Source organism: Heloderma suspectum, chromosome 5 (genome assembly GCF_057233095.1).
Source record: "Heloderma suspectum isolate Gila_16-S chromosome 5, 16-S_ref, whole genome shotgun sequence".
In the NCBI taxonomy this organism is placed as follows: Eukaryota; Metazoa; Chordata; class Lepidosauria; order Squamata; family Helodermatidae; genus Heloderma; species Heloderma suspectum.
This window is the reverse complement of record NC_139462.1, coordinates 59,823,148-59,836,689: the sequence shown is the minus strand read 5'-3', so window position 1 is coordinate 59,836,689 and position 13,542 is coordinate 59,823,148. Positions and strand designations below refer to the sequence as shown.

General features: G+C 43.5%; 1 protein-coding gene across 1 annotated transcript in view; it reads left to right on the top strand.

The window, feature by feature from the left end:
* The window catches only part of RNF150 (ring finger protein 150), a 156,871-nt gene that overhangs the window by 111,066 nt on the left and 32,263 nt on the right, over positions 1-13,542 (top strand). The window contains exon 2 of the mRNA XM_084856125.1: positions 5,277-5,527. Coding sequence (XP_084712251.1) covers positions 5,277-5,527 — 251 coding nt within the window. The remainder of the gene's footprint in view (positions 1-5,276; positions 5,528-13,542) is intronic.

The following is a 13,542-nucleotide window of genomic DNA, read 5'->3' as shown; positions in this document are numbered from 1 at the left end:
ATGGCAGAGAGGTCAGACTAAATACGATCCCTGGGGAAGGAAACAGCAACCCACCCCAGTATTCTTGCCATGAAAACTAAACGGATCAGTACAACCAGAGATATGTCGGTATACCATCGGAAGATGGGACTCCCAGGTTGGAAGATGGTCAAAATGCTACTGGGGAGGAACAGAGGATAAGTTCAACTAGCCCCAGATGTGATGACGCAGCTAGCTCAAAGCCAAAAGGACGGCTAGCAGCCGATGGTGTTGGTGGTGAATGACGAATCAGATGTTCTAAAGACCAACACACCTTAGGAACCTGGAATGTAAGATCTGTGAGCCAGGGCAAATTGGATGTGGTTATTGGGGAGATGTCAAGATTAAATATAGACATTTTGGGTGTCAGTGAACTGAAATGGACTGGAATGGGCCACTTCACATCAAATGACCACCAGATCTACTACTGTGGACAAGAGGACCACAGAAGAAATGGAGTAGCCTTCATAATTAATAATAAAGTGGCTAAAGCTGTGCTTGGATACAATCCAAAAAATGACAGAATGATCTCAATTCGAATTCAGGTAAGCCATTTAACATCACAGTGATCCAAATATACGCCCCAACCACAGATGCTGAAGAAGCAGAAGTAGATCACTTCTGTGAGGATCTGCAGCACCTACTGGATAGTACGCCAAACAAAGATGTTATTTTCATTACAGGAGACTGGAATGCTAAGGTGGGTAGTCAAACGACACCTGGAATTACAGGCAAGCATGGTCTGAGAGAACAAAATGAAGCAGGACATTGGCTGATAGAATTTTGCCAAGACAACTCACTGTGCATAACAAACACTCTCTTCCAACAACCTAAGAGACGACCTTATACATGGACTTCACCAGACGGTCGACACTGAAATCAGATTGACTACATCCTTTGTAGCCAAAGGTGGCGGACATCTATGCAGTTGGTAAAAACAAGACCTGGAGCTGATTGTAGTTCAGATCACGAACTTCTATTGCACAATTTAGAATCAGACTCAAGAGAATAGGGAAGACCCACAGATCAGTTAGATATGAGGTCACTAATATTCCTAATGAATATGCAGTGAAGGTGAAGAATAGATTTAAGGGACTAGATTTAGTAGATAGGGTCCCGGAAGAACTATGGACAGAAGTTTGCAACATTGTTCAGGAGACGGCAACAAAAAACGTCCCAGAGAAAAAGAAAACGAAGAAGGCAAGATGGCTATCTGCTGAGACACTGGAAGCAGCCCAAGAAAGAAGGAAAGCAAAAGGCAACAGTGATAGGGGGAGATATGCCCAATTAAATGCAAAATTCCAGAGGTTAGCCAGAAGAGATAAGGAATTATTTTTAAACAAGCAATGCGCGGAAGCGGAAGAAGATAATAGAATAGGAAGGACAAGAGACCTCTTCCAGAAAATTAGAAACATCGGAGGTAAATTCCAAGCAAAAATGGGTATGATCAAAAACAAAGATGGCAAGGACCTAACAGAAGCAGAAGAGATCAAGAAAAGGTGGCAAGAATATACGGAAGATCTGTATAGGAAGGATAATAATATTGAGGATAGATTTGACGGTGTGGTCAGTGAGCTAGAGCCAGACATCCTGAAGAGTGAGGTTGAATGGGCCTTAAGAAGCATTGCTAATAACAAGGCAGCAGGAGATGACAGTATCCCAGCTGAACTGTTTAAAATCTTGCAAGATGATGCTGTCAAGGTGATGCATGCCATATGCCAGCAAATTTGGAAAACACAGGAATGGCCAACAGATTGGAAAAAATCAACTTATATTCCCATACCAAAAAAGGGAAGCACCAAAGAATGTTCAAACTATCAAACAGTGGCACTTATTTCACATGCCAGTAAGGTAATACTCAAGATCTTGCAAGGTAGACTCCAGCAATTCATGGAACGAGAATTGCCAGATGTACAAGTTGGGTTTAGAAAAGGCAGAGGAACTAGAGACCAAATTGCCAATATCCGCTAGATAATGGAGAAAGCCAGGGAGTTTCAGAAAAACATCTATTTCTGTTTTATTGACTATTCTAAAGCCTTTGACTGTGTGGATCATAACAAATTGTGGCAAGTTCTTGGTGGTATGGGGATACCAAGTCATCTTGTCTGCCTCCTGAGGAATCTGTATAACGACCAAGTAGCAACAGTAAGAACAGACCATGGAACAACGGACTAGTTTAAGATTGGGAAAGGAGTACGGCAGGGTTGTATACTCTCACCTTACCTATTCAACCTGTACACAGAACACATCATGCAACGTGCTGGGCTTGATGAAGCCAAGGCTGGAGTTAAAATCGCTGGAAAAAACATTAACAATCTCAGATATGCAGATGATACCACTTTGATGGCTGAAAGCGAGGAGGAGCTGGGGAACCTTTTGATGAAGGTGAAAGAAGAAAGTGCAAAAGCTGGGTTGCAGTTAAACCTCAAAAAAACCAAGATTATGGCAACCAGCTTGATTGATAACTGGCAAATAGAGGGAGAAAATGTGGAGGCAGTGACAGACTTTGTCTTTCTAGGCGCAAAGATTACTGCAGATGCTGACTGCAGCCAGGAAATCAGAAGACATTTACTTCTTGGGAGGACAGCAATGACAAATCTTGATAAAATAGTTAAGAGCAGAGACATATCACGCTGACAACAAAGGTCCACATAGTTAAAGCAATGGTATTCCCCGTAGTAACCTATGGCTGCGAGAGCTGGACCATAAGGAAGGCTGAGCAAAGGAAGATAGATGCTTTTGAACTGTGATGCTGGAGGAAAATTCTGAGAGTGCCTTGGACTGCAAGAAGATCAAACCAGTCCATACTCCAGGAAATAAAGCCAGACTGCTCACTTGAGGGAGTGATATTAAAGGCAAAACTGAAGTACTTTGGCCATATCATGAGAAGACAGGATACCCTGGAGAAGATGCTGATGCTAGGGAAAGTGGCAGGCAAAAGGAAGAGGGGCCGACCAAGGGCAAGATGGATGGATGATATTCTGGAGGTGACAGACTCGAGCTTGGGGGAGCTGGGGGTGTCGACGGCCGACAGGAAGCTCTGGCGTGGGCTGGTCCATGAAGTCACGAAGAGTTGGAAGCGACTGACCGAATAAACAACAACAATTAGTATGCAAAGCTCTTTACAACTCAAGACCAGGTTACCTCAAGGAGCGTCTCCCGTATACCAACTTCCCAGTCTGTGACGATATTCAGGGGAAGCCCTGTTGTACTTACCACACCCTACAGATTTCCATTTGGCAATGACACAGAGACGGCCTTCTCTGCGGCGTCCCCTCCCTCCTGTGCAATGATCTCCCTTGAACAGTGCAGCAGGTCTCAACGCTGGCATGTTTTAGGCATTTACTGAAAATATATCTTTTTACTTTGGCTTTTTCTCAGCCATGAGTTGTGTTAAACTCTCTCTAAGATTGCATTACTGGGCGCTTTTTTGGGGGGATTATTTTGTTATTTTATGATGCTTTTGTAAACTGCTTCAGGATTTGTGCAAATGAGAAGTGGTATAGAAATATTTCTAATAATAGATAAAAACCTAAATGGAAGTACCTAAAGACTGGGAGAAAATTGCCAGCTTATTCATTTTGTAGGTCCTCTTTGACCATAGCCAACCTTGGCCCTATGGAGTGGTTAGTTACATTCTGCCTAGGTCAGTGCCATGACTGTTGACTAGGGATGTATGGATTTTGTTCCGTGAATGTTTCATGGATTGTCAGGTGTCTTTTGTTCCGTCGCCCACTCATTGAAGGAATTAGGGGGTTTTCCCATTCAGAAAAGTACGCAAAAATGTTTGCCACAATTTACATAGCGTTTCTGGCATGTAACATCTTGTGTATTTTCCTTAGCCCAATGTCCAATCAAAATTCCATTTTGGATTTCTCCAGCATCCCTATAGTTGACACCCAATAGATGTAAGCATAGGGTAGGGTTAGAAATAAGATGAAAGTTTTCATTTCATAGAATCAACTTAACATCTCTGCACTAGGTGGGTCAAAGGCTTAAAACCCCAACAGCAGAATAGCAAAACAGGAAAACTTTGTACAGATATCCGTAAGGGTCGCTTACATTTCGTAAAGCTGTTCTAGCTTTGGGGGTGGAGGAGTGTTTAAATCCATGGCTTACTATGAGCAGCACTTTGTGGCCTAGTAGGGAGTTCCTGGTGGTAGACCAAAGCATTTTGATGCCTGAGGCAAAGAACAAGATGGCACCCCTCCCATTCCATGAACAAAAGCTGACTGGACTGGCAGTTGAATTTTTCTTCAATGCTGGCGAAGGAACAGCATCCTCCACTGCACTTGAAGGCAGCAGGCTAGCATAGGAGGCATAGGCAGGCTGTAAGGCACATAGCTCTCTCATCCAACACCTTGCTGCCACCTCCCAGTATCTGTTGCCTGAGGCAACTGCCTCTCTCTCTCTAATGGTAGGGCCAGCCCTGGAAGCTCCCACCACCTGTCCAGGCTCCCACTATTTCACACAACCAGTGTTGCTCCATGACCCAGTAGGGTGACAGCCTGGCAGCTTCTGGTAACAGGGGTTTGAGCAATGGTGCTACCCTGGACTGACAGCCTGTAGAACACTGCTTTTTCTTTCTTGACTGAAGTGCAGGAATCACTGCACTTTAAACAAAGGGGGGAAACAGCAGCGGTAGCTGCTCAGTTATGCACTCTGTGGCTGGCATCCAGCTAGCCCAGGCAGCAACTGGAGTACCAGAACGAGTAGTGGCCATCTACAAGAATGTCTGGAGCTACCAGGAGACCAGACTGGGTCTGTAAGTTGCCAGCTGACTTTCCTTATAGAATCCTGTATTCTAATAGCAACCTCATTCTCCAAGTGTGGATCCTTACATAGCCATAATGGCACCATCTGTGCACAACAGGGTATCAGCCTTTTTTTTTTTTTTTTTTACTTTAGGGAAAATGTCTAAGGGGGAAAACAAAAACAACCCATTGAGGACTGAACATACTTGGTGGCCATGGAATGCTGACTGACTGTTGGGGGTGGGACAGGGGGACAGAAAGGCATAGATGAAATTTAGTATCTTGGAAAAGGGGCATGACTGACTAGAAGTCTAAACAGGAGCACTGCATGCTGCAACATGTTGTTGTAGATCTCATTAGTAGTCCTTCGTTTCTTTGTCACCCTACCGTAGGTACTGGAACAATGGCATAACTCTTTCTAGATGCAACTAAAATCTTCATAGGGATCAGTTTGTTGTTGTTGTTGTTTTTAATAGTCCTTTTCCCTCCTTTCCAATCTGACAGGTACAGAAGATGTTGTAGCAATAATGATCCCTGAACTAAAGGGGAAAGAGATAGTGAGTCTGCTGGAGCGGAATATTACTGTGATGATGCACATAACGATTGGAACTCGGAACCTGCAGAAGTATGTGAGCCGTACCTCTGTGGTGTTTGTCTCCATCTCCTTCATTGTGCTGATGATCATCTCCTTGGCATGGTTGGTCTTCTACTACATTCAGCGGTTCAGATATGCAAATGCCAGAGACAGAAACCAGGTGAGTAGCTTTGCAGATGGACATTTATTTCCCTCCCCCACATCGTCTTTAAAAGCATTTATGACCTAGTTACTTAATCCTTTGAAGCCTGTCACAATGAATAAACATTTAAATAGAACTGTAATCGTTATGGCCAAGAAGAAAATATTAAATGTGTAGGCAAGGAGGGAGTCAGCTAGGACCAAAAAACAGAGAGAGAGACCGAGAGAGAGGTGCATTAATACAACATAGCACAGTAAGGTGTTCAATATATTTTTCACCTGCCCTGCAGTAGCCAAAAGAATAACAAGACCATGTGCCTTTCAGTAGTCTGTGCTCTGAATGCAGTAAGTGTCAGAAGTTGCCAAGAATGTGTTTATGCTATTTTTTTACTCCAGAGAAAACGTCTATTCAGCATAATAGGAATATGTTCACATTAACACAGTGTTTAAAGTAAAGGAAGAGTATTTTACTCCTGATTAAAGTGGGGCATATAACTCCCAAATAGCCTATGATAGTGGCCAAGTTTCTCCAGTCCCCAAACTTTGTTTTTTTAGTTGTTCACAATATTTTAAAAGGCTGCTGTAATTAATGCCTTACAGAAAGACAACTTGACAACAGCATGTCAGTGTACTGGGTCATGACAAAATAACAAGTTTCTTCATATGGCTTCTCTTGCATTCTCTCCTGCACAATGTTTTTTTCTTAACCGCTCCTTATATCCCTGTCTGCCTTGTTGTACACTTCCTTCTGTTTCTAAGGTTGAGAAATTGGAATTAGAAATAAAGAGCAAAAGACCCATTAGACAGTAGCCAAATCTGGTCTTCATAGCTAGTAGTAAATGGCAGTAAGGTAGAAATAAAAATGCTGTAGACTTCTTTAAAGGTGGGGAAATCTTGTGTAAAATAAGCAGGTAGAAGATGATGTAAATAACTCAAGGGAAAAGGCATTTACTTCAGTAGCTGCACAACTGCTCTATTTTATTTTTTTCTGAGTTTTTTTGGTCTGTTTCCTGCAAGCTTTGTATCAGCACCAAAGTTCAAAGGTCTAGGGTTACCATTTTTCTCCTGCTACCTCCTGGCCGAAGTACCTATCCAGGATGTTTGGGACTCCCTGAGTTGTGTGTCTGCTTCAGAGAAGAGGCCACACCAAAATAGATGCCTAACAGAACAACTGAATTGCTAAGAACAGTATGCTGTGTTTATGCTATGCTTTGCTATGCTATGCTGTGCTTATTTTATTTTATTTATTTCATTTCATTTCTATACCGCCCAATAGCCAAAGCTCTCTGGGCGGTTCACAAAAATTGTGCTATGTTTATGTTTGTGCCATCTTTTGGCCAAAAAGACCATTTAAAAAGTTAATACAAAATTAAAACAATATAATAAAACACAACTGACAAATTTAAAACAGCAGTGTCCCTCCACTAGAATGGTGCATGGACCCACCCCCTTGCCACAGAGACACATGTATACTGAACATGTGGTGGGAGGAGTGGGTCCTTGCTTACTAGTTCCACTCCCAATGTTGGTGCACCACTGGCCTCTGTGCATTTACTGAAAAGCTTGAATGTGGGGTGGCTATGCACATTCAGCTGTGCACATGTAGGCTGTCTGTGTAATCAGGAATCCTCATTGCACACATAACACACATAACACCCCCAGTTGCATTTTGTTCTTCATAGTAAATTCCTGGAAATCTCTCTGCAAATACGTTCTTGCTTGAAGCAACAGATTGGTCATGTTCCCCACCAACTGGAATCTAGAGGCATATCATCTCTGATCCTAGAAATAATCCTTAGACATCATGACTAGTAGCGATTGATAGCCTTATCCTTCATGAATTTGTCTAACCCCCTTTTAAAGCCATCCCAAATTGGTGGCCATCGCTATATCTTGTGCTAGTGAATTCCATAGTATAACCATGCACAAGTTTTATGGACGCCAGAGACTTGGGAAAACAATGTTGTAAATTTATCATGTGGTTTGCTTTGATAGCAATCCAATTCAAAATGGTGACTAAAAATATTCCCCTGCCAATTATGTCAGGAAATACTGGTGATAAAACCTTGAAACAAAAACTGAACAAAAGCTAAGGTTTGTGCATCATAGAAATACTGGCAAAGTTTTAAGTTAAAAATTATAGGGAAATTATTTCCCTTTTGGTCAAACACACATGTCATTTGGAAGGACTTTGAATTCACCAAATATTATTTTAGTAAATGGTTTAAGCGACTATTTTTTTTTCATGTTATGGTCCACTGACTGATACCCGTCTCTGTCTTTTGTGTTTCAGATCTGAACAAGACAATATGGCTGTAACAATTTAGTCCAAATTGCAGAATATTTTTGATGTGAGCTTTGTGTCTTGTGAGAAAAGGACAGCAAACATGCAGTGCAGAAACCAAATGAGATAATTGTTGAAAAAATTATATAGGTTGCTGGACAAAGAAAACCAACACATAATGAAGATGTTCCCAACTATGCATTGACATAAAATGACTGAAATTACTATGCATCATATATTTAGATGTGGGGTTTTGCAATACTGTATTTTAATTTTGTTTCGTATTTTTGTTTATTTTTGTTGGTAATTCCTATTGGCATGCTGATTGGCAGTGCATGATATACATTTTTAAAATAATTAAATAAAATGTTTGATAAGCACAGTATTCAGTGAAGGAACTGTAAATGGCTTCAGCTAAAAGAGATTAACATTACAACAAATGGCTTCCATGGAAGAGACTGAGGGTTAGATCTAGACTTAGTCATGCTTAGTAGAAACTTTCCTACTCATGATCATTCTGTGATAAGGATACCTGAGAATTTTTGATGCAGCAACAACTGTGTCCCTTTCTGCCACTTCTTGCAATCTGTGGTCTACATCTGATGAACTCAATGCTGTTCAAAAAAATCATCACTGACGTATTTGCTTTGGGAAACAAAAATGAAATTTTCTTGCTGTAAGCTTTTAGATGTCCTGTTGTCAGTAGTCCTTGCCTAGTCTTTGCCAGTTTCATTGAGACAATTGAGCACATCATAGAGCTGTTAACGTGAAGGATCTGTTGACAGTTTTCAATCAATCTGTGCCATTAGTTGTTGCAATTCCTTGCTGTAACCATTTTTCTTTCTCCCAACAGCATTGCCTGTCCTAGAAGTGCTTCTATTAAAGTACCCCCTCCTGCCTGGATCACGGTATAAAAACATCAGCAGAGAATATAGCTTCAGCTGTGTGATATGTAGAAATAGATTGAAAATGTCATTTTGTTCTTCACAGCTTATTCTAAGCAATCGTTTGGCCTTTGATTTCACATATTCACTCTTACTTCTGTATCTTCTTGGGCAAAAAGTGCAAAGCTTCATGTCGCATTCACTGATAGTACTGCATGTTTGCATTTTTGACATTTGAAGTATGTAGATTTTCAGTCTTTTCTGCTGAAGGCACTTGTAGACATTTGTCCTTTTTAGCTTGGCTTTTGTCATTTCTTCCACTTGATATTAAGCTCACTGATATATGATGCATAGCAATTTCTGTGATATTTTAGGTCATGCTCATTCTTTCAAATATATTTATAATGTGCTGGTTTTCTTCTTCCAGAAGCCTGCTTTTATCCTTTCAACACTTTCTCTCATTTGGTTTCTCCGCTATGTGTTTGCAACTCTTCTCACACAGGGCATATAAGATCATCTCAAATTTGCTGCAGTTTTGGAAACTGTAGAGGAAGCGATATTGTCTCACTACAGATCTAAAACACAAAAGACAAGTTATAGATTAGTGAACCATAAGATCAGAAAAAAGTAATTCTCTAATAATTTACTGGAATAATATTTTGGTGAATTCAAAGTCCTTCCAAATAATATCCAAAAGTGTTTAACATCTGCTATCTCTGATATTTCTTGCATTGATAGCGGCTGCATTAAATAGCTGAGTGCAGATTATGGTCTGACAGCACACAGTGTAACAACTAAGCAGGGAGCCCTATGCGCAAACTATCAGCTGTATCAACTCCCATCATCGCTAACCATTGGCTATGCTGGCTAGGGCTGATGGAAGTTACAGGCCAAAACATCCGGAGGTCCACAGGTTGCCCTTCCCTGCTGCATACCTGTAAGTCCCATTGTACTTGTTGGGGCTTATGTCTGAATAGATATGTAAAGGATTGCATCTATAATAATAAAGGAGAATGTGTGTCTGTCGGTCTGTCTGTCAGCAGCAAAACCATGAAACCTAGACACCTGAAGCTATTGACTGATTGATTACAATATTTATATACCGCTCCACATCAGAAGATTTCAGGACGGTGAACAACACAGTAAAAGAATAAAACAGCAGGTTAAAAGAGTTAAAACATTTTTTAAAAAGACAAACCCCAATAAAGTGGAATTTAACAAACCACGGCTGGTCATAGGCAAGGAAGGCCTCTTGAAATAATGTCTTCAGGAGGCTCCAGAAGGAACACAATGTTGGCGCCTGCCTGACCTCTAAAGGCAGGGAATTGCACAGGAAGGGGGCCACCACACTGAAGGCTCTTTTCCTGGTGGACTCCAACTGGGCCATAGGTCCATGTGGAACTACCAGGAACATGCCCTCTGATGACCTCAGTGACTGGGCAGGTTGGTAAAGAAGGAGGCATTTTCTCAGGTATCCTGGTCCCATGTTGTTTAGGGCTTTGTACACCTTAAACCTGGCCTGGTAGCAAATAGGCAGCCAGTGCAGTTTCCTCAGCAGAGGAGTTACACGCTGAAAAGGGGCAGCTCCCGACAACAGCTGAGTTGCTGCATTGTGCACTAGCTCCAGCTTCCGAACCAGCCTCAAGGGCAGCCCCACATAGAGTGCATTGCAGTAATCCAGTCTTGAGGTTACTAATGCCTATACTACCATGGTCAAGCTATTCCTGTCCAGGAGAGGCCATAGCTGGTGAACCAGCTGAAGCTGGTAAAAGGCACTCTGAGCTGCTGCAACCACTTGGGCCTCCAGTGACAATGATGGATCTAGGAGTACTCCCACACTACGGACCTGATCTTTCAGAGGGAGTGCAACCCCATCCAGAACAGGCAATGAGCCTATCTCCCAGACCTGGGAACCACTCACCCACAGGGCTTCTGGATACAGTTTCAGTTTATTGGCCCTCATCCAGCCCATTACTGAGTCTGGGCACTGATTCAGGACTTGCACAGCCTCTCCTGATTCAGATGTCACAGGGAGATAGAGCTGCATGTCATCAGCATACTGATGGCATTTAGCTCCAAATTCCTTAATGACCGCTCCCAGTGGCTTCATATAGGTGTTAAACAACATTGGGGACAAGATAGTACCCTGCGGGACCCCATAGCTCAATTGCCAAGGGGCTGAGGAATAGTCACCCAATGTTACTCTCTGAAATCAGCCCCATAAGTAGGACCGGAACCGCTGTAACACAGTGCCTCCAATACCCATTCCACGGAGTTGATCCAGGAGGATACCATGGTTGATGGTATCAAAAGCTGATGAGAGATTGAGCAGACTTAACAGGGTTGCAGTCACCCTGTCCCTCTCTCGATAAAGGTCACCCATCAGGGCGACCAAGGCTGATTCAGTCCCGTAACCAGGATGAAATCCAGACTGAAATGGGTTTAGATAATCAGTATCCTCCAAGAGTGCCTGCAGTTGGTCCATCACAACCCTCTCAAGTACCTTCCCTAGAAAAGGGGTATTTGCAACTGGGCGGTAGTTGTCTAATACTGTTGGGTCTAGAGTAGGCTTCTTCAGTAGTAAAGTGCAGTAGTGGCTGCACTACTGCCTCCTTAAGGACAGCAGGGGCCACCCTTCCTGTAGGGAAGCAGTTATCACTCCCTGGACCCAAACAGTCATACCTCCTTGGCTAGCTTTTATTAACCAAGAGGGACAGGGATCAAGAGGGCATGTGGTTGGTCGCATTATTGCAAGCATCTTGTCCACATCATCAGGCCGTAACAACTGGAACTGATCCCACAAAATTGGGCAGATGGTGGTATCAGACACCTCGACTGGTACTGCACTAACAACAGCATCAAGTTTGCTGTGGAGTCAAGCGATTTGTCCTCAAAGTCCAATGGAAAAAGGTCACAACAGGTCCTCGACAGGGACAGGGCCCCATTTACTGGGGAAGATGTTAACAACTGCTGGTCCACCTGGAAGAGCTCTGCTGGACGGCTACTTGAGGATGCAGGAGGCAGCAAAATAGGTCGGCCCTCTCATCTGTGATTAAATCATAAATGAGTGCGGTCTTATTGCAGACCGATCTGGTGTTAAATAGCAGCACTGCAAGACAGGAAGGCACAGTGGAAGAGCTACCAGGTACATGAGAGCTAGAGGAGGGGGGTAGAAGGGGAACAGTGTATAAACACCTCTGACCCATTCTACTATGATGTCCCAACCCCCTCCTCCTGCCATATCGCCTTCTGCCCCGAGTCACTGGAATAGTGGTGCCCCCTCCACGGGTCCCTGTATCAGAGTTTCCTAGGCACATCCTTACCACCGTAAAAATACCCACAAACTCTCAACAGCCACCCACCATTCAAATATACAATCACCCATTCAACACATACAGTCCACTCATCCAACAATCACTCCCAACCAAACTAACACAATCACAGTTTGTAATTTGTGGTTGTAACCAGCTGCTGGTCACAGTTAAGACATCAGGCTTGTTAATCAACCAAAATAAAGCAGAGAACAAGTAAAGTGCTTATTTCTTAGCCATGTAACCTACATCCATTGGTCCATGCTCATTCTATCTCACCTGGAAGGTGGCAAAGCAGTTCTCTTACCCTCCACCCCCCCCCCGACTCTCACCCAGGGGAAGCTCCATTTCAAACTACTACAGGCTCCCACCCTGGGCAGAGAAGCAGTTCTAGCATATGAAGCCTCTATCCCCTGTCTCTCACCCAGGGCGGGCAACAATAACATATGAAAAACTGCTGCTGTCAGAGGATCCCTGCTCTCACTCAGGGGCACCTCACTCACATAAGGCAGGCAATCAATAGATGACCAATATGTAAGCAGGCCAAAAAGGAAGAGAAGATAGAAGGCACCCTCACCCTTGGGGCAAACTGAAAGGGCATGCCCCATTTGGTATTGCACCCTTTGGGGGCACCCCTATTGGGGCAGCCCACCACCTCGTAGCAGGGCAGTTTTTAAGTCTCCACGATGCCTGAAGGTCTCAAGGCTCAGAGATAGCACTCTGCTCCGATTGGCTGGAGAAAACTTGGGCAGGTGTTTCCACTCACTCAGCGATCAGCACAGGCTGACACAAAGCAGGATACTGGGAGATGGGGGTGGGTGGGTTCCAGGCAGCAAGCGGCCAGCCAGCTAGCTGTAAACGATGGAACAATCCTCTCCCCTCAGTTCTCTTCTCTCACCAGTCCAGCAGTATGGAGTGCCCAGTCCTGTGTCTTCCCTGCCTCGTAGCTGGGCAGTTTTTAAGTCTCCACAATGGCGTGTATACAGGGCTGGCCCTAGCATTAGGCAGAGTGAGGTGGTCACCTCAGGCAACTGATGCTAGGAGATGGAAGTGAGATGTCAGAGGAGAGAGCTGTGTGCCATGTGACCTACCCCCTCCCCCAGTAGGGGGTTGGACTCAATAGTCTTATAGGTCCCTTCCAACCTTACTATTCTATGATACCGTGTTCCCCCTAAGTTAGTCTGCTGCCTTCACACATAGTGGAGGATGCTGTCCCATTGCTAGACAGATTCAACTGCCACTCCAGTTGGCTTCTGTACATAGAATAGGAGGTGGTGCCATCTTTGCCTCAGGAAGCAAAATGTCTTGGGCCGGACCTGCATGTATACTAAGAAGACCCTAGGGGTTATTTTGTATTTAAAATTCTTTCATTAATTTTATTTAATTTTAATGTGTCCATGTGATTAAAACCCACATCTTCAGTCACTTGTGGCAGATTTCTTTATTCTGTACAGAGCTTTGCAGTTGATACAATTTGAAGCCAGGGATATTAGTAGGTCGAGGGACAGAGTTATACATGCTTCTCTGCCTTTTGGCTACCATTCTCTCTCTTGGC